The sequence below is a fragment of the Pinus tabuliformis genome, chromosome 6 (assembly GCF_031772625.1).
Source record: "Pinus tabuliformis cultivar Carrire ecotype Pingquan chromosome 6, CPIR1, whole genome shotgun sequence".
Taxonomy (NCBI): Eukaryota; Viridiplantae; Streptophyta; class Pinopsida; order Pinales; family Pinaceae; genus Pinus; species Pinus tabuliformis.
The window spans coordinates 266,714,766-266,736,156 of NC_142292.1; the positions used below are offsets into that span (position 1 = coordinate 266,714,766).

The following is a 21,391-nucleotide window of genomic DNA, read 5'->3' on the forward strand; positions in this document are numbered from 1 at the left end:
ACAAATCCAGGAGGAGCATACAGATTTATACATTAAATGTAAGAACGGTAGTGTGTCTCTAACTTCCATGGAATTTAGCTCCATCAGACGTAGAACAAATCCAGGAGGAGCATACAGATTTATACATTAAATGTAAGAACGGTAGTGTGTCAAACAGTTAGGAAAACATAAAGCTAGAGCATATGCGAACCCTATAACTGAGCTGAGGTAATTTGACTCTACCGCACATGTTATGCCAGAAAAATGTTCATTCCGCCTGGCTCTTATGCATGATATGATTGCCAGCATATACTTTCATAATGTAAACAAACAAAAAATTGTACCAAAATATTAGCACAAATAAATAATTCCTTTTAACCAGCAACTGAAGCTGTTACATACCATAACTCATTTCTTTGGAAATAATTAACTGGACCAGATCCAATGATATCACAAAAACTATGAATGCACTAGAAGATGCCTAACAGCAATACATTATTCCATCACTGGACATCAACATTGAGATCCAATGACCAAATTTAGAAGTTAATATAACACTCGTATCCATCTAAATTCATCTTCTAAATTTCTAAGCATCTCTGTGGTGCCACACTATACAACCTAGACAGCAAAAATACGAAAGCCTCAGTCATCCAAGAGCTCCACAAGTATATACTAAGCCAAAGCTACATTTGAGAAGCATGGATGTCTTATGGCTCAACCGTCAACTGCAACTTTCACACCACCATCTAGAAATTTTGGCTTTTTAATTGAAAAATCTGCTGATACTTCCTCGTCGCCATTGCCGATATCTGCATTTTCTTTGTAAGCATCCACATGAACACCTAAAGCAGCCCTGCCAGAAGGATCGGGGTTCCTAGACCATGCAGCATCCCATTCTAAAGCTTTGGCAGTGCTGCAAGCCACACTAGGGCCTCCAGGTACAGTCAAGCGTGCAGCATTCTGCAAATGAAGCAGACAAAAATAACATAGGCATTTCAATTGGAACATCCTCAAACGTTCTTCAGGACTCAGAACATGTTATAACTACCATCTCTGTAGTTCAATAATCTAATCCTTTCGCAGAAAAGCAGCCAACATAGCAAGCAGTAACTAAATCAATGGTCTAAAGCAGAAGAAAAGGAAGAATTGTGAGAATCAAGCTAAGAGTAACATTAACGGAATCAGTCATGCAACAGAAACCACAAACTCAGAGATTCATATAATCATCGATGGATGGAAATCACCTACCTGAGGAAAGAATCTTTCAAATATCATCCTGTAGTAGTATGCCTCCTTTGTCGTGGGTGTATTCTCAGGGTAAATGTACTTTGCATTTGCCATCATCATATTGGTAACCTAGAACATAAAATCACCAACCAATTTTTAGAATTTACCTCGTGTCTTAATATGACACTCTTTTGCGAGACAATATTGAGTAGTACCACTAACAATCCCAATCTGATGTGGTTGTCACTCAAAATAACTCAGCAAAACAGGGTATTCCAACATTTTTTTAAAATGCAAAATACTACTGCTATTCAATAATTCCTTAGAGAATAAAGCATATTCCTATAGCAAATTAAATCAATTGTAGTATGGTTGAAATTTTCACAAATGAGGATGTACTGCATCCTAACACTGTCAAATGTGAATTATGGAAGAGAAACTTTAGGAAAAAGAAATAAATTAGATATTCCATGACAAAACCTAAGTTACCAGCAGATTCATAAATGCTCTGGACAAATAGGATATCCATAATTAGCGAGTGCATGAAAAAACTTTTCCTTTTATGTTGGGTATACCCACAGATTCATATAACCACAGCTTTAAGATCCAACACAAAGACAAAATAATCACGATAATAAATAGCATGAACCATGGATCAGGTAGCACACATGATTTGCAGCATGCTCTTTCAAACCATCAATCCAACTATAACCAACACCATCGCTGAATTGCTCTTTTTGCCTGTACAAAATATGCTGCAAGACAACGACAGAAAGATGTGAGTTGTTATTGATTGCTAGAGATAAAAAGACAAAACAAAGTTTTCCAGGATGGAAAGCAAAGCAAACTGTAGGTGCCAAGCAAACAGGATAAAAAGAAAAATCCACGTTTGGTATTTTCAAATTTTTAAAACTCCTGGAAAAGTGTGTTCCTTATTCTTACGTTCATCTATTTTTCAGCTTATATAGCTGACACAAGGAAAAACCCAGACTTTCAATCTAGATAAAACAATACCTCCATATTAGCATATTTCGGATACTTTAAAGCAAAAGAAGAGTAAACAGGCTCAAACAGTGGCATGAGTTCAAAATTTCCAATGTAAAATGAGATAATTTGTAGTAATGCAAAAGAAAATTACAGCATATTGAGGAAAATACTCTTGCACATTGAATGCTGAAAGGGAAAAGCAATACATGACCAAAAGTTTAAGATACTAAGCTAGTGGTTGTTTCTTACCAGATCAGTTATAGCCATTTAACTGTTTATATATATATATATATATATACAGAGAGAGAGACAGAGAGTGTTGATTTAAAACAAAGGCATCTACTGATGCTAGCAGATAGAAGGCACGTAAGATATGACACAAAGAAGTTCTATTCTCCTCATGCCTCTTTCCTTTGCTGACAAGTTTCCAGTACAGACACACTTCAAACGGAGGCACCTATTGGTGATAGCAAATAGAAGGCATGTAAGATGTGATAAAAAGTTCTATTCCCCTCATGGGTCTTTCGTTCATTGATAAGTTTCCAGTTCAAACATCCTCTTCACTCTTTCCAAACAATTGCCCTTGATGACTAATGAGAAATCCAAGTTGGCATGCTTCTGCACTGAAGTTTAGAACAGAAACACCGTAAGTAGTATCCAAACTATATCACAAGAATATTAACACCTAGATTATAGTGTAGAAATTCCTTACTGAAAAAACCCCTCACAAATATGGTGTAATTCTGTTATGTAAAAAATTAGTTTATTTTAGGTTATTGTTTAATTTTAGGTTTAGTTAGATGAAAGGGCACGATCATAAGATCATGCCCTTTCCAAAGGGGTGTCCGTGGCGGTATATAAGCCAGGAACCCCATTGTAATCAATCATCATCTGTCTATTCATTTATTAATAAAATATTTCTATATATATTTTTGTTATCCAGAAGTTTTACACTTCATCTGGTATCAGAGCAAGCGATCTTGCCTGACAGACACTGCGTTACCCTGCGGGCCGGTGGCCTTAAAAACTCTGAAGTTGCCCCCTGCTGTATTGGCGACTGTGCCGTTCAATCTTCGAAGCGTCTGGCAGAGGCCACATCCTTCCACAGAACAGAGCAGAGAGTATCTACATCGTTCCTTCCGTAGAAACCGTTAAATATAAGTGGAGCGTGTGTAGAGTCCGATGAGATATAAGTCTAGTAATTGAGTAAAAAAGATTAAACGTGACGCTGCGGAGTCTAAACCGCATAAACCTGATACTGCTTATCCCCGCACACCTACCTGCGTCTGCGGTGATATTTGCGGTTCTATTACAGTGGGTATCACGGTAAAATCAGAAGTTTAATCTGCCACGGTTGCTGCCAATCAACACGACTGTTGACTCTCCAGCCCTGTCGTTTCATTAAATAGCTTTCAATTAAAAGGCGTAAGACGTAATTTCAACATTTCGTTATATATAGTTGTAATATATAAATAACTATATTATATAGTTATATATTATACACTATATATATATATATTATAATTATAACGTGATTTGGTTATATATATATTATATTTTAATTATATATATTATATATATAATTTAATTAAAAGTTATATAATTTATAACTTTAAATTATATATATATATATATAATAATTAATAATTATAAATTATAATTATTATAATTTATAATTAAAAAAAATATTAATTAAATTAAATTATTAAATTAATTTAATTTAATTTAAAAAAAAAAAATATATATATATATATATATATATTAATATAAATTTAAATTAAATTATTAAATTAATTTAATTTAATTATTTAAAAAAAAAGGAAGGAAAAATATTTTAGCTGGCAAATAAATACACGCCTCCGCAAACCCGCTCAATGTCGACAATGACAATGGCGGATTTTCAAAAAAGGTTGTTGGATGCAGAGCAAAAGATAAATAACAACCACGACGAGGTCAGTAAAAGATTAAATGAAGTTGAGAGCAAGCTGGGGGAGCAAGCGGACAAAATCAAAAATCTTGAAGATGCGACAAATCGAATAGAGATAAAAATGGAAAGTCAACATGTCCAAACAGAAGTAATCTTCAAAGAGGTCTTAACAATGCTAAAAGTTCTGTGTAAATGGTCGAATTGTACGCCCGAACAACTACTGAAAGAAGGTGAAGAGAATCAAGAACACGTCTCGTCGGATTCAACTAAGTCCACAGACTCTCATGACAAGGTTGAATCCCCAAAAAAATCAGCGACACCCCACCAAGAAGCAAGTAACACAGTCTTTACAAACAAGCAACTCTGGGATAACTTTACCAATCAACACCCTTTTTTCGCTCAACCAGTAGCAACATACCAGCGAAGGGCAAAGGTCGAGATGCCTAAATTCGATGGTAACGAAAAAAATAATGTTGCATGGATAAATAAAGCAGAAGAATACTTTGAGATATATGACATCACTGACAATGACGAAAAGCTCAGACATGCATCCATGAAAATGGAGGGAGAAGCATATAACTGGTATATGTGGTGGAAAAAGACCACACACGTCATTCGCTGGAGGAGATTTAAAGATGCATTTTTCAAAAGATTCCAAGGTGTAAAGGAAGAAGAGTTCTTTTCAAAACTCATCAAATTACGACAAAAAGGAAGTGTGGACGAATACACTTAAGAATGGGAGACCTTAGTAACACGAGTACCTGGGTTATCAGAATCTCGTCTAATTCAGTCATACATCTCGGGACTCAAAACCCATTTACAAGCAGAACTTGAGATGCATGATATTACATCTATAGAAGAAGCAAGACGAAAAGCAAAAACAGCCGAAAAGAAATCCGAACCAATATTTTGGTCAACAGTGGAAAAAGCTTATGCAAGACGAAGGATACCCCAGTATGTGGACTCAAATAATACAAGATATGTTCCACCACATCGTCGTGAAGATGAAAAATCTAATGTGGAAATGCAAAAGGATAAAAGAGGGTAAATGTAAACGCTGTGGTGAGAAGTGGGACCCCAAACATAGATGTGCTAAAGGAAAAGAACCAAAGAACCTATATAATTGTGAAGCAATCAATGATTCAAACAGTGAAGATTATGACGTAGAAGACACAGAAGATGCCCCAGAATTCTCACCAGAACTAGATGATGGAAGTATTCCACAAGTATCATTATTAGCTATGACAGGTATATCACAACCTCAGACTTTAAAGTTAAAAGGACACATAAAGAAGAACAACATAGTGGTTCTTGTCGACTCTAGAAGCACACACAATTTTCTAGATGCAACCATGGCAAAGAGACTCAATATATTTTCATTTCCCTTACCGAACATGAAAGTGATGATAGCTAACGGTAAGAGGATTGAAAAAGTGGGAAAATGCCATAAGGTTAAATTGCAGATTCAAGACTTCAGTTTAGAGTCTCCGTTTTTCACAATACCGTTAGGAGTAGATGTAGTCTTAGGTATCCAATGGTTGCAAACTTTAGGTACTTATGCCGCTAACCACCAAGTACAATTTATAAAATTCAAATGGGGAGGTCAGAAGTACAAACTACATGGATTCCAAGCACCAGAAAATCATGATGTATCATCATCTCAGATGATGAAGCTGAGTCGAAAAAGAGCACCTACTTATGCAGTACAATGTCATCAATTAGAAATGTTATCTGCAAATATGACCAGAGAAGAATCACCAGAGATACAAGATCTGATTCGGAAGCATGAAAAAGTATTTCAAGACCTACCTATGAAGATGCCGCCTAATAGGGAAATTGAGCATACAATAGAAGTCAAGGCAAGACCAGACCCTGTTAACATCAAGCCATACCGATATCCACATCACCAAAAAACGAAACTTGAGAGATTAATCCAAGACCTTTTAAAATGTGCGACCTTGATCATCTTAGAATATCTGATCAAGTGGAAGGACTTACCCGAAGAAGACGCTTTCTGGGAGAATGAATCATTCTTCAACAACATTCGTCGTTACTTATGCTTTGAGAACAAAGCATTCTTTCGAGAGGAAGGCAATGTTATGTAAAAAATTAGTTTATTTTAGGTTATTGTTTAATTTTAGGTTTAGTTAGATGAAAGGGCACGATCATAAGATCATGCCCTTTCCAAAGGGGTGTCCGTGGCGGTATATAAGCCAGGAACCCCATTGTAATCAATCATCATCTGTCTATTCATTTATTAATAAAATATTTCTATATATATTTTTGTTATCCGGAAGTTTTACACTTCAAATTCTTATGTATGTATTAAAATGGGTACCTTAACACAGAGATTGGATTTCTTCAAAATTCAATCAAAGCGCCTATCTTAAATTGTTTGTGGGTTACATAACTGGATGGATTGGTAGGTCGGTCCATTGATTTGGCATCAACAGTTCATAGAGTGACTTTCAGACTTGGCACATGGTCCCATGTTTTTGTTATTCAAGGGTTGATGGTAGGACAGGTCTCTTAAGCAGTTCATAACTTCATAACTTCATACATATATGCAGGTACATCTGACAGAGGTTTTCAGTGGCAGCAAGTGCCCACATTTGTAGGTTTCCTGTAGCATTTGGAACAAATATGGGGAGTCAAAGACCCCCAGAGGGTATGATCAGATTGGTAATTCCTGCAGTTTACTGGAAGTCATAATTTCCCTGATTTGATCATGGTTATGGATACCCTCTAGGGAGGTGCACATGGAATTTGAATTCCAGGAAATCCAAGAAATTGTCATTTTCAGAAAATCTATTTTTAGCAATTTTTGAGTTTGGTCCAATTGACAGGACCCCATATTGAGTTTGGTCTATTGAGACCCTGCAGAGTTGCTTGTCCTAGACCTTGCTTACAAGTTTAACACAGTAAAGTCTTTGTGTGTTGTTGTAAAGAGAAGGTATTGCAGCCCTCATCAAGGCAAATGATCAGCCTTTCGTTTTGTAAAGGTAAATTTTGGAACTTGACATAGGAGAAGAGGGATAGGGTGATCCGGAGAACACAGATATGTCAAGCCATGATAATGATTTCCTCCCAGAAGGCCAAGCAAATGATGAACCCATCATAGAAGAAGATCCTACTCTACTCGAAAATGGTGTGGCACCATAGAGGAAAATTCTCAACAAAACTCTGAATTTGAAGAACGAAACAATGTTCATGACCATGTGATAGACATCCATGAAACATACGATGACATTACTGCACAAAGTTCTCATGATACTGGAGATATCTTTAACAAAGAGAGTTTGTTTGCTGCCCAAATGAAGGCAGAAGATCAATATAGCAGTGGCCTTTATGAACGCCTTGATCTGGATTCTTTCTGTTGTTGAAATATGTAACTAGGCTCGGTCCTCATAATGGCATATGTAATCATGATTTTATGTATTTAATGAAAAGAGAAAAATGAATTTATTATTTGTGTTCTTGAGGCATGGGTTTCATGCTCAAGGGAAATTTATTTTTAGGTCAAGCACTCATTGAGTGCTTCTAGGTTTATCATAAAGTCCACTGAGTCATTGTCATGTATTGTAGACCCATTTGGGCATGTTACATATTGTAAAGAAAAATTTATTGAGTCAAAATAGAGTTAAAAGACCCTCCAAGACCTTGTCATAGCACAAAGATAAAGTCAACCCACATGAAGGGACAAGTTGGCCTCAAGGCAGCAATTCGTACCCCTCACAAACCTATAAATAAGAAGGAATTCGACATCATTTGCACACTCACTCAAGAAAGTTCGATCTCCTCAAGATAGAAGCTGGAAAAGGACGAAGAGGAAGAAGAAGATCAAGATTGAAGTTTTTCGGCCTCTCTCTCTCTTTCTTTCATTAGGGTTTCTAGGCTAGACGAAATTCTAAATTTGCATCGAAGCTATGAAGCTGTAAGGTTGAAGTTGTGAAGCTGCAAGGTCGAAGCTGTGAATACCTCCCTAGTTAGGAGGAAGAGTTGAAATATGTAACTAGGTTTGGTCTTCATAATGGCATATGTAATCGGGATTTTATGTATTTAATGAAAAGAGAAAAAAAAATTATTATGTGTTCTTGAAGTGTGGGTTTCATGCTCAAGGGAAATTTATTTTTAAGTTAAGCACCCATTGAGTGCTTCTAGGTTTGTCATAAAGTCAATTGAGTCACTGTCATGTATTGAAGACCCATTTGGGTATGTTACATATTGTAAAGAAAAATTTATTGAGTCAAAATAGAATTAAAAGACCCTCCAAGACCTCATCATAGCACAAAGATCAAGTTGGCCTACATGAAGCGACAAGTCGGCCTCAAGATAGCAATTCGTACCCCTCACAAGCCTATAAATAAGAAGGAATTCGAGCTCATTTGCACACTCACTCAAGCAAGTTCGATCAACTCAAGATGGAAGCTGGAAAAGGACGAAGAAGAAGAATAAGATCAAGATCAAAGTTTTTGGGCCTCTCTCTCTCGCTAGTTTTTGGGAATTTTGTAGTTGTGAATCTGTAAGGTTGAAGCTGTGAAGCTAGAAGGTCGAAGCTGTGAAGCTTCAAGGTCGAAGTTGTGAATTTGCCTCTAGATTAAAGTTGTGAAGCTACTAGGTCAAAGCCACTGAAGGTGCCTCTAGATCGAAGTTGTGAAACTGCTAGGCCGAAGTTGTTGAAGCTGCGTCAAGGTCGAAGTTGTGAAGCTACTAGGTCGAAGTTGCTAAAGTTGCATCAAGGTCGAAGTTGTGAAGCTGCTAGGTCGAAGCCGCTGAAGTTGCCTCTAGATCGAAGTTGTGAAGCTGCTAGGTCGAAGTTGTTGAAGTTGCACAAGGTCGAAGCTGTGAAGTTGCTAGGTCGAAGTTGTTGAAGCTACTAGGTCAAAGTTGCAAAAATTGTTGTTGGGGTCGAAGTTGCTAGAGAAGTTGTTGGAAGGTTAAAGTTTGTTGTTGGAAGCTATCAAGAAGGAAGGATGACTTGGTCTTGGAGGGTCTTGGTCAAGGGTTATAGGCCTTGGAATTTGTCAATTGAAGTTCTATAAGAGGAGAAGGATTCTGGCGGGTTTTCCTCTCAGTTGGAGAGGTTTCGGCCTTGGTTGATCGCTTATATCTTGTGTCCTATTGTCTCATTGTTCTTTATGATTTGGTAGTTGTTTGATGATAGAAAACACTAATCATAATAATGGAAAGAAGTTAATCAAGTAAAGTAAAAATACATCACAAGCAGTTGCCAAAGTAAGAGAAATCACCTAATCTAGCTGCCCTAGATTTCTCAACATCTCTGAGCAAAAGAGAGGCAGATCAGATGTTATGTGTTTTAAAGCCAGAGCTATCTATGATAACCGTGATCACAAAGAAGGTTTAGTACATCTGTGTTGCAGTGACAAAACTGCCTATAAAGAGCGACCAAAGGAAAAAAATTTGCATGATGACCCTCACTATTGTGAGGAAGATGAATATTGCCAAGTAGTAGAGTACTGTGTGAGTTTGCAGACTTTGGATGATCAGGATTGTACTATTAAACTGCCCACCAATGATTTGGATCATGAGCATGCTTGTTTTCCCAAGCTTGACAAAGCAGGTCAGACAACTTGGAATGTGAGAAACATTGAGTCCATGCTGTCACCTGTCATTAACAACAATAATGTATCGACTTTGTCAAATGACGACCTAGTTGCTATCTTAAAGCCTCAATCTGAAGGCCAGGTTGATCGTGCCATAGTAGCTGGGTATGTAAGAATAGTAAGCAAACAGGAAAGTTCATGCAGATAAAAGCCCCTTCCTATCAAAAGCAATTATAAAATATGCACACTTAATGCTCAAAACAATTCTTTGTTCCAGGGAGATCGCTGGATAGCCATATGGTCACAAGGCATTTATGGGAATTATGGACTTGCAGAATCCAAAGGACTTGTGAAGAAAGGATATCATTCGATGACATCTACTGTCATACTCAGATCAAAAGGCCACAGGGATGACAAAAATAAAAATGACTCAGTGGCTTATACCTAATAGGTGAGTTAAAGAATGTGCTTTTGATGATGAGGAGGATAATCTTCTTAGCCTAAAAGATGGAGAATCTATATACGTTAATGATCAAAATTTTGAGGGTATCGACAGGGAGGTTGGGGCTGTTGATCCTGCTTATAAATTTAATTAAACAGATACAGAAAATATTAAGATGATCCAGCCAGTCAAGAGTTCATATACATTAATGACCCAGCAATTATATGACACCAAGCATGCAGATAGCAGTATTCTTGACAGTTCCGTTTAAAAAATAAAATCACCTAGAAACAAAAAAGTTTTGCAAATGGAAGAAAGCAAGGGGTACATGTTATGCAGAGTTTATAATCTTGTGCAAAGAGGCACAGACATAACAGGCAGCAGTGAGTTTTGGTATCCTCCAGCTAAAACCTTTGACTAACTAGCACCCATGTTTATATCTAGCTCAGCACTGATGGATAGTGCAATATATGAACCATGGTTTTAAAAACCGAACTGGTAACTGAACCAGTCCACCTATCAAACAGTTTTTTGAACGGGAACCAGAAACACCGAACTGGTCAGATCTCAATGAACCGGTCCTTAAAAAACTACATGAAATAATTAATTTTTAATTGAAAAAAAAATATATATTTTTTAAGATTTAAAACCATGATTCCAAACCATTAGAGACTATAAACAAAGTTTGCTCATCTATATACCATGTAAAGGTGAATATATCAAAATGGCACCGATGCAATACATATCAGCAACAAAATACATAATCAATGACGCTCTAAATGGCCTCGAGAGTCCAAAAAAATGCTGCACGCTATTGGGCCACTAGACTACTACAACTCTACATATCATTGATCAACATGATCACTCATCAAATTCATCACCACTACTAGGCATGGGATCATCAACAAGAGCTACATAAACATCATCTAACTCAAACTCTAAGGACTCAAACTCCTCTACAACCTCAGTAGTAGTAGCAGCAGCAAAACTAGACCTAAAAAAAGCACAAGTTGGACGAGTTGCATGACTAGTGCTTCCCATTGGTTGTTTGCCTTTGCCCGATTCAGCTATTGGTTCTAGTTCCACTGGCATTACCCAATCTAAATTTGGATCAACCCCCCTAGCTCCAAATGAGATGTGTGAGGCAAATAAGAGAGAAGGTATGATTTTATAAGCTTGGGGGGGTTGCTTTTGGAGGGAAACAGCCCCTGGTTTTCCAAAATAGCCACCCTAAACTGCTTTGTGGGTCTGTGACTATGCATGTGCTAGTGGATATTGGTGGCCACTGGCCAATTCCACCTAGACCCCCACCATTGTTTCTTTTAGTTTTTCAGTTTCCTTAATTGTAGCACAGTTTACTATTTTAAGCGGTTTTTCGGGTCGTGAACTTCCGAAGCCGTTTTGAGGCCCTAAACGACATTTTTTTGGAAAACTGGGAGCTACATCGGCCCATGGACCAATGTTGCTCTTCCCAAAGTTGTAGTCCTCAAATAGATCTTTTTAACGAGGTATTGTGCATGTCAAATGGAGATCGTATGCCAAAGTTACGACTCCGGGAAGTTGATGTACCAATTTACCCAAACAGGGCCCATAGTTTGGCGCTTCATCTCCTAGGGTTACGTTTTTGGATGTTTACAGTTTTCCATTGTTTCTCAACAATAAATAGGCCTTCCAGCCTCATTGTAATACAATTCAAAGGCATGTAGCCACCACATCTCTTCTCAGAGATAAGCTACCATCACCCTAGCTAGTTTATTTCCATTTCTGTTTGTAAGCATATTTCTGTATTTTACAGTAATGAAATGAAGTATTATTTATGTTGCATCTCTGTGTGTGGTTATATCTATAATTTGTTGCGTTCCTGTTTAAATTTGGATCAGTGGTATCATAGCAGTCAACTCTTTTTCTGTCTTTCTTTGCATGTCCCCAATGAGGTTAGGATATAAGGAATTAGGGCTTGAACTGGTCGAACCTTTGCAAGACCAGCCTCGCAAATCCCGATGGCCTCCCATGGCAGATGAAAAGAAAGACAGGGGAAGGAGATCCTATCAAAATCTTGCTCGAACAGACCCTCAAGCGACAAAGGAACGCAATGATGGACAACTTTGCCCAGATCCTTCAGCGACTACCCAGGGGCAACACATCTACTTCCAGCAACTACTTTGGAAGGGCCACACCCTTTAAAGTACAAGTTAACTTTGACATTCCCATATTTAAAGGTCAGATTGATGTAGACGCCGTAGATAAATGGTTAAATCTGCTAGAAAGGTATTTTTTTGTTCATGATTTTCCCTGCCGGGAAAAGATTACTTTCGCTCTTCTCAAAGCCGCCCCCCACGTCAAGGACTGGTGGGAAACATACTGCGAGCAAAAAGATGAAAGTGCGGCCTCACTGTTTTCAGCCACACCCACTTGGAATTCATTCTGGGCTGCCATCAAGGAGCAGTACTACCCTGTCGGAAGCTATGAGGATCAATACATAGAGTGGACCACGCTACGGCAGGGAAGGGACCAAGACATGCCGGAGTTTACCAATATTTTCCATACCCTTCGCACAAAGTTGGGTATCAAGGATTCGAAGCAGCATTTGGTACTCAAATACTGCGGTTGCCTGCACAGGTACATCCAAGATGAAATAGAATTCCTGAACATCTCCTCGCTCGGCACGACATATCGATATGCTATCAAGATCGAGCAAAAGTTTAAACAAAAGAAGCGGGACTTCGGATCTGCGAATCCGAAACAAAGCCAAGGCAGGGTGACCCAAGACAACCCGCTAAAGCCGCAAGCATAGAATAGCACCGCGAAGCCGAAAAAGGACACGAAAAAGTGATGTGAGTTCCATAAGAGCTCCACTCTAAAGAGTCATTGGTGGCCGAGCTAAAGGTTTCGGAATCAGATGCATGTTTCAACTCTGAGTCAGAACCCAATAGGGGGAATGACAAAGGGAAGCAGATTATCGATGCAGAGCCCAATGCCACCGTTGCCACCACGAAGATCCAAAAGGAGGAACCCGAAGATCCAGAGGAGGAGGAGCACCTCTTCCATTCCCAGAGGTGGGTAAAGGGCTCCCCGCTACAGTTCATTGTCGACAGCGGGAGCCAAAAGAACCTCATTTTCACAGAGGTCGTGAAGCGGCTGGGCTTACCGACCACAACACATCCACAACCATACACCATTGGTTGGCTTCACCAAGGACGGGATCTTCACGTGAGCCAGTAGTGTTGCCTTCCATACAACATCAAGCCCTTCACGGATGAGGTATTGTGTGACGTTGCTCCCCTTGATGTTTGTGATGTATTATTAGGCCAACCATACTTGTGGAAGCGACCTGCAATGTATGAATCAAGGCCTCATGCTGTTATTGTTACTTTGGGAAATAAGTTGTACAGGATACTGGAGGTCGCACCGCCTACCGCCATCTCTTTGGTCACTACAAAACAATGCAGTAAGATCATTTCCAAAACCAGGAAATTTGTTTTCCTAATAATACGCCCTCAAGGAAAGAAGAAGATGGTGGCCACAACCTCCAAACAAGGCCCTTCCGCACGACAACTACAGATGGACAAGGTCGTGGAGGAGTACGAGGACATCTTCACCTCCCTCGCAGGGGTTACTCTGCACTATCAGGTCAAGCACTCCATCAATCTAACCCCAGGTGTGCTGCTGCCCAATGGACCAATCTATCGGTGCTCCGTTCTGGAGAATGATGAAATAAAGAGGCAGATACAGGAGCTGCTGCAAAAAGGTCACATCCGTCCGAGTTCATCACCCTGTGGGAGTCTGATCGTGTTGGTACAGAAGAAGGAAGGGACTCGGAGACTTTGTATTGACTATCGGGCGCTGAACAAGATCACTGTCCGGATTAGGTACCCGATCCCATGGATTGATGACCTCCTGGACCAACTAAAGGGGGCAAAATCGATTTGAAGTCAGGGTACCACCAGGTATCAATCGAACCCTCCGATGTATGGAAGACTGCCTTCAAAGCCAATGAGGGCCTTTTCGAATGGTTAGTTATGCCTTTCGAGTTGACAAATGCTCCCGCAACCTTCATGAGGCTAATGGATGACATCTCGCAGTCATTCACCAATTCATTTGTAGTGGTATACTTATCTTCAGCCAGAATTGGGAAGAACACATCCACCACATCCGGCAGGTTCTCCAAACATTGCGGCAACACAAGTTATGTGCCAATTTGGAGAAATGCACTTTTGGCATCACCCAGGTTCAGTATCTGGGATACATTATTGATGAACGGGGGGGTGCATGTGGATCCACCCAAGATCCAATTCATTCAGGATTGGCCATCTCCAACCACTCTGACAGAGCTCCACAGTTTTATGGGTCTTGCCAACTTCTACCGCAGGTTTGTGTTGGGATTTTCTCATATCACTTGGCCCTTGAGTCAAGTCACCAAGGGAGGAGCAAAAGCAAAATTCTTTTGGTCGGAATCTCAACAGAAGGCATTCATAGAGTTGAAAGATCGCCTCTGCTCGGCACTAGTGCTCGCATTACCAGACTTGCAACAACCATTTGAGATCGAGACAGATGCCTCTGACTATGCTATTGGGGCAGTCCTTACACAACACGGGCATCCAGTGGCATATCACAGTGAGACACTTTCAAACACAGTGCGGAAGTATCCCACTTATGACAAAGACCATTGTGCAGGCTTGCCGACAATGGAAACATTACATTTTGGGGAAGCAAACGGTCATCCACATAGACCACCGGCCCCTACAGTTCATACAGACCCAAGGGAAATTGCAGAATGATCGCCATCAAAAGTGGTCCACATACCTGCAACAGTTCCATTTGAATATCAAGTATAAAAAGGGCAGCACCAATAATGTTGCAGATTGCCTCAGTCGACCACCGATCATAGCGTTAACCACTGTGCTCAACTCTTGTGGGCACGAGACTTCTGATTGGCCACTTCTCTACAAAAGCGACCCAGAATTTGGCCACACATACCAGACACTCTTGGATGGTCAGCGTGTTCCAGATTTTCACCTCCAAGATGCCTTGTTATGCCACCTGGGTCACCTTTGTGTTCCTTCAAGTGAGCATGCGAAGATGATTTGGGAAGCACACTACAGTCGGGTTGCTAGGCATTTCGGGGTCGAGAAAACAGTGGCAGTACTGCAGAAGTATTTCTATTGGCTAAATCTTCAATAGGATGTCGGGAAGTACATCAGATCTTGCATTGCCTGCGCCACTGCCAAATTGACCATCAAGAAGCAAGGCCTCTATACCCCGCTGCCTACACCTAGTCGACCTTGGGAATCCATCTCCATGGATTGCATGTCGAGCCTTCCTCCCAGTAAGCATGGAAACGACTGTGCTTTTGTGGTCGTCGACAGGTTCTCGAAGATGGCCATTATGGTGGCTTGCAAGAAGAATATCACAACAAAAGCCACTGCTAAACTCTTCTTTGAACGAGTGTGGGTACACTTTGGGATCCCACAGTCTATCATCTCAGATCTGGACAACAGGTTCCTCAGTACATTTTGGTCAAGTCTCTAGTCGATGCTTGACACCAAACTCACTAAGTCCACAGCCTTCCATCCCCAAACTAATGGCCAAACAGATGTTGTCAACAGGATGAACATACACATTCTGCGCATGTACAACTCAAAGCATCCACGCACATGGGATGAGAGCCTCCCCTACATTCAACATAGCTATAACCGGGCTCTCCACAGCTCGACTGGCCACAGCCCTTTTCAAGTGGGCTTGGGATTCCAGCCACAGTGTCCCATTCATGTGGCCATGCCATTTGCAGCTACTCAGGCAGAGTCGGCTCATGTTCAGTTCAAAACAGAGAATGCAAACAGCTTCATTGAGCACATCCAACATATCCGCCAGCAGGTCGACGACATTCTGGAGAAATCAATTGCCAAGTACAAGCAGCGACATGATCAACATCGGGTGCCACACAGGTTTCAGGTGGGTGACAAAGTCTGGTTGCATTTGCAAAAGGAATGCCTTACCAGAGCCTATCGAAAACTCATACCACTCCGATATGGTCCTTACACCATTACCAAGGTTGTGGAAGACAATGCATTTGAGCTTAGCATTCCCCCATTCCTTGGCCTACACCCAGTGTTCAATGTGGACCGCCTTCAGCCATACTTTGCACCATTACATGTCCCAGGTTCAGTATCTGGGATACATTATTGATGAATGGGGGGGTGCATGTGGATCTAGACAAGATCCAAGTCATTCAGGATTGGCCATCTCCAACCACTCTGACAGAGCTCTGCAGCTTTCTGGGTCTTGCCAACTTCTACCGCAGGTTCATGTTGGGATTTTCTCATATCACTTGGCCCTTGAGTCAAGTCACCAAGGGAGGAGCAAAAGCAAAATTCTTTTGGTCGGTATCTCAACAGAAGGCATTCACAGAGTTGAAAGATCGCCTCTGCTCGGCACTAGTGCTCGCATTACCAGACTCGCAACAACCATTTGAGATCGAGAAAGATGTCTCTGACTATGCTATTGGGGCAGTCCTTACTCAACACAGGGATCCAGTGGAATATCATAGTGAGACACTTTCAAACACAGTGTGGAAGTATCCCACTTATGACAAAGAGATGTATTCCATTGTGCAGGCCTACCGACAATGGAAGCACTACATTTTGGGGAAGGAAACGGTCATCCACACAGACCACCAGCCCCTGCAGTTCATACAGACCCAAGGGAAATTGCAGAATGATCGCCATCAGAAGTGGTCCACATACCTGCAACAATTCCATTTGAATATCAAGTATAAAAAGGGCAGCACCAATAATGTTGCAAATTGCCTCAATCGACCACCGATCATAGCGTTAACCACCGTGCACAACTCTTGTGGGCACGAGACCTCTGATTGGGCACTTCTCTACAAAAGCGACCCAGAATTCGGCCACACATACCAGACACTCTTGGAGGGTCAGCATGTTCCAAATTTTCACCTCTAGGATGCCCTATTATGCCACCTGGGTCACCTTTGTGTTCCTTCAAGCGACTGTGCCAAGATGATTTGGGAAGCACACTACAGTCGGGTTGCTAGGCATTTCAGGGTCTATTGGCTAAATATTCAACAGGATGTTGGAAAGTACATCAGATCCTGCACTGTCTGCGCCATTGCCAAACCGACCATCAAGAAGCAAGGGCTCTATACCCCACTGCCTACCCCTAGTCGACCTTGGGAATCCATCTCCATGGATTACATGTCGGGCCTTCCTTCCACTAAGCATGGCAACGACTGTGTTTTTGTGGTCGTCGACAGCTTCTCGAAGATGGCCATTATGGTGGCCTGCAAGAAGAATATCACCGCAGAAGCCACTGCTAAACTCTTCTTTGAACGAGTGTGGGTACACTTTGGGATCCCACAGTCTATCATCTCAGATTGGGACAGCAAATTCCTCAGTACATTTTGGTCCAGTGTCTGGTCGATGCTGGACACCAAACTCACTAAGTCCACAGCCTTCCATCCCCAAACTGATGACCAGACAAAGATTGTCAATAGGATGATCGTACACATTATGCCCATGTACAACTCAAAGCATCCACGCACATGGGATGAGAGCCTCCCCTACGTTTAGCACAGCTATAACCGAGCTCTCCACAACTTGACTGGCCACAGCCCTTTTCAGGTGGGGCTTGGTATTCCAACCACTGTGTCCCATTCATGTGGCCATGCCATTTGCAGCTACTTAGGCAAAGTCGGCTCATGTTTAGTCTGAAATAGAGAATGCAAACAGCTTCATTGAGCACATCCAACATATCCGCCAGCAGGTCCACAACATTCTGGAGAAATCAAATGCCAAGTACAAGCAGCAACATGATCAACATTGGGTGCCACACAAGTTTCAGGTGGGTGACAAAGTCTGGTTGCATTTGCAAAATGAATGCCTTACCGGACCCTATCGAAAACTCATACCACTCCAATATGGTCCTTACACCATAACCAAAGCTATGGGAGACAATGCATTTGAGCTCAGCGTTCCCCCATTCCTTAGCCTGCACCCAGTATTCAATGTGGACCGCCTTCGGCCATACTTTGCACCATTACTAGACACATCCGACATTGCAAAACAACTCACACCAATAGAGTTAAATCCAGATTGCATGGAACACGCTGCAACTGATCAAATCATGGACACACAGATCAAGCACACTCGCCAGCAGAAGATCCAACTGTATCAAGTTGTCAAAGCAGGCCAACTCCTTCACCAAGGCAAGTGGTTCACCAAGGACCAAGTTCAGCAGAAGTTTCCTCATCTCATGGAGGAACTCAAGCAATGGGGACCATTGCTTCCTAAGGGGGGAGGAATGATCTAGGTCGATATTAGTGGCCACTCGCCCATTCCACCTAGACCCCCACCATTGTTTCTTTTAGTTTTTCAGTTTCCTTAATTGTAGCACAATTTACTATTTTTAGCAGTTTTTCAGGTCCTGAACTTCCGGAGCCATTTTGAGGCCCTAAACGATGTTTTTTGGGGGAAAACTGGGAGCAACATGTGTCCATGGATTGATGTTGCTCTTCCCAAAATTGTAGTCCTTGGATAGATCTTTCTAACAAGGTATTGTGCGTGTCAAATGGAGATCGTATGCCAAAGTTACGACCCCGGGAAGTTGATGTACCAATTTACCCAAACGGGGCCCATAGTTTGGCGCTTCATCTCCTAGGGTTAGGTTTTTGGATGTTTAGGGTTTTCCATTGTTTCTCAACAATAAATAGGCCTTCGAGCCTCATTGTAACACAGTTCAGAGGCATGTAGCCGCCACATCTCTTCTTAGAGATAAGCTACCATCGCCCTAGCTAGTTTATTTCCATTTCTATTTGTAAGCATATTTCCATATTTTACAATAATGAAATGAAGTATTATTTATGTTGCATCTCTATGTGTATGGTTATATCTGTAATTTGTTGTGTTCCTGTTTAAATCTGGATCAGCGAATGACTCGGCCAGGTTATGATGCAACTGACCGGTTCATACTGGTTTGGTACCTAATCAGCTGGTTTATGGCTGGTTTGGCACCAAACCAGAGTCACTGGCTAGGTTGACCTCTACGCCTAATGAACCGGCCAGTTTGACCAGGTGCAGTGCAACCTGGCCAGGTTCTAAAACCATGATATGAACATGAATCTAGCGTTGATTTTTCAGTACAATCGATACAAGTACTTTATTTCTTTACTATGGTAATTACATGTGAATATATATTATAGTTCTTTTATCTTCATCAAGCAATAACGCTTCAGAAATTCAACTAATAAACATGAAAAGAAAGTAGATATCACAATGTGTCTGAGAACGATATATGTGAGTGATAAGTGTGTATGTAAAATGAAAAAGTTCAAGTGTATTTTATACCCAAGCTACCCAAGAGACATGTCTCTTAAATGAAATCACATCTCTTTGTAAATTAAATGCTAACAAGTCTGCAAAATTACACTTTTACTTATATTTGTGAAAGTTTTGAAGATCATGTAAATAATGGTGGGCAGTAACTCTTGTAAGTATATTTATTTACGTCTTGTTCTTATTCCTTCTTTTATGCAAATACTTGCTTAAATTATGGTGGGTAGAAACTAATGGTAAATATGTTATTTACGTGAGTATCAACTATTTTCAAGAATTTTAATTTTAGGTGGTGTTACTTGCTCATATGCACATGGTAAGGAATGAAGGCCCCATTGCCCAATGGAGGTATTTAGAATTTTTTTTGAAGATCAAAAGTCAATAAGGCACCTATGCCCACTCTCTCTCTCTCTCTCTCTCTCTCTCTCTCTCTAATTCTGCAACCTTATGGGGAATTGTATTAAATGTCGCTAGCATGATGAATATTTGTAACAGGCCAAGGTGAGAACATAATAAAGAAGTAAAGGAAGCCCACATAAATCACAAGTAATTATCAAGAAAAGAGGAATCAAAACTCTAATACCTACATGCATTGATTTCTCAACATGGTATCAGAGCTTGGTTCATTTAAGTACAGGAAGGAGATCACAAGGGCGTCAAGTCATTGCAAAGAAGTTTGGTCATCTATGACCGAACTCCTAGAAAGAAGAAAATCTAAATTCTGAACACTCTAATTACAATGGCTAGGTCGTAGACAGTAAAGAAATATTAGAAGGATAGTAGAACTATTTTGAAAGGTTGTTTCCCCACTCAAGGCCAAGTTTGAACCGAGCCATCCAAAAAAGAATTTGAGTTGTAAAAGAACATAAAGAAGTAAAGGAAGCCCACATAAATCACAAGTAATTATCAAGAAAAGAGGAATCAAAACTCTAATACCTACATGCATTGATTTCTCAACATGGTATCAGAGCTTGGTTCATTTAAAATTGACTCTACTTTAACCCTGCTACTACACTTTGACTCTGCAACACTGAAATTTTGGATCTGCAATATGTGACTGCAATTCATACTGCATAAACCCTAAATCAGTTGGATGATGGGCAAGATCTCTTCCTTCGCTTGGATATAGGTTTCTTCCTCACCAATTCGGCTTGAAAAATTGAACTTCCCTTACTGGATTTCGGCCTCCTATGGTAGCTATAATATCTCAGTTTAGCCTGCAATAGGAAGATGCCCTAACAATCCCAAACAATTTGGTTCTTCCTTCTTCTTCCTTCGTTGGAATATGAGGCTTATTATTGTCCCTTTATCGAACTTTCTTGCGCTAGAGTGAGTGCTCTTCAAATGAGGATGATGACTCTAAATATAGGCTTCTTGACACATACTTTTTCGGCCGACTTGAAGTGTCCTTATGCCGACTTGTTGCTCCATGAGGCCGGCCTGATGCTTGCACATTTGACATGGTCTTGGAGGGTCTTTTTGACTCTAATTTGACTCAAATAAGTTTTCTTACAATATGTAACATGCCTAAATGGGTCATTCATACATGACAATGACTCAATGACTTTATGACAAACCTAGAAGCACTCAATGGGTGCTTTGAAACCAATGCCTCAAGACTTACACTAATAAATTTATTTTTCTCTTTTCATTAAATACATAAAATCATGATTACATCTGTCATTATGAAGGCCGAACCTAGTTACATATTTCAACGTGTATGATTCTGCCTGATTATTAGTATATACATGCTGACCTGAATGCCTTTTTGAGTAGAGATTATGAAGCCTTTCCCAAAGAACTTTGGATGTTGAGCATTGACCAACTTTTGCTTTTATAGGATCTTGCAAAACATTAAAAATGACATTCATGGCTTTCGTGTTGTACTTTATAGCTTCATCAGTAGATGTGT

At 40.4% G+C, this 21,391-nt stretch overlaps 1 protein-coding gene across 1 annotated transcript in view; it reads right to left on the reverse strand.

The window, feature by feature from the left end:
* Window positions 1-330: 330 nt before the first annotated feature.
* The window catches only part of LOC149258392 (asparagine synthetase [glutamine-hydrolyzing] 2-like), a 300,044-nt gene continuing 278,983 nt past the window's right edge, over window positions 331-21,391 (reverse strand). Inside the window, exons 12-14 of the mRNA XM_089415256.1 lie at window positions 1,878-1,964; window positions 1,231-1,338; window positions 331-942 (exon numbers count right to left, since the gene is read on the reverse strand). Of these exons, the coding sequence (XP_089271382.1) occupies window positions 697-942; window positions 1,231-1,338; window positions 1,878-1,964 (441 nt within the window). The 3' untranslated portion in view covers window positions 331-696. The remainder of the gene's footprint in view (window positions 943-1,230; window positions 1,339-1,877; window positions 1,965-21,391) is intronic.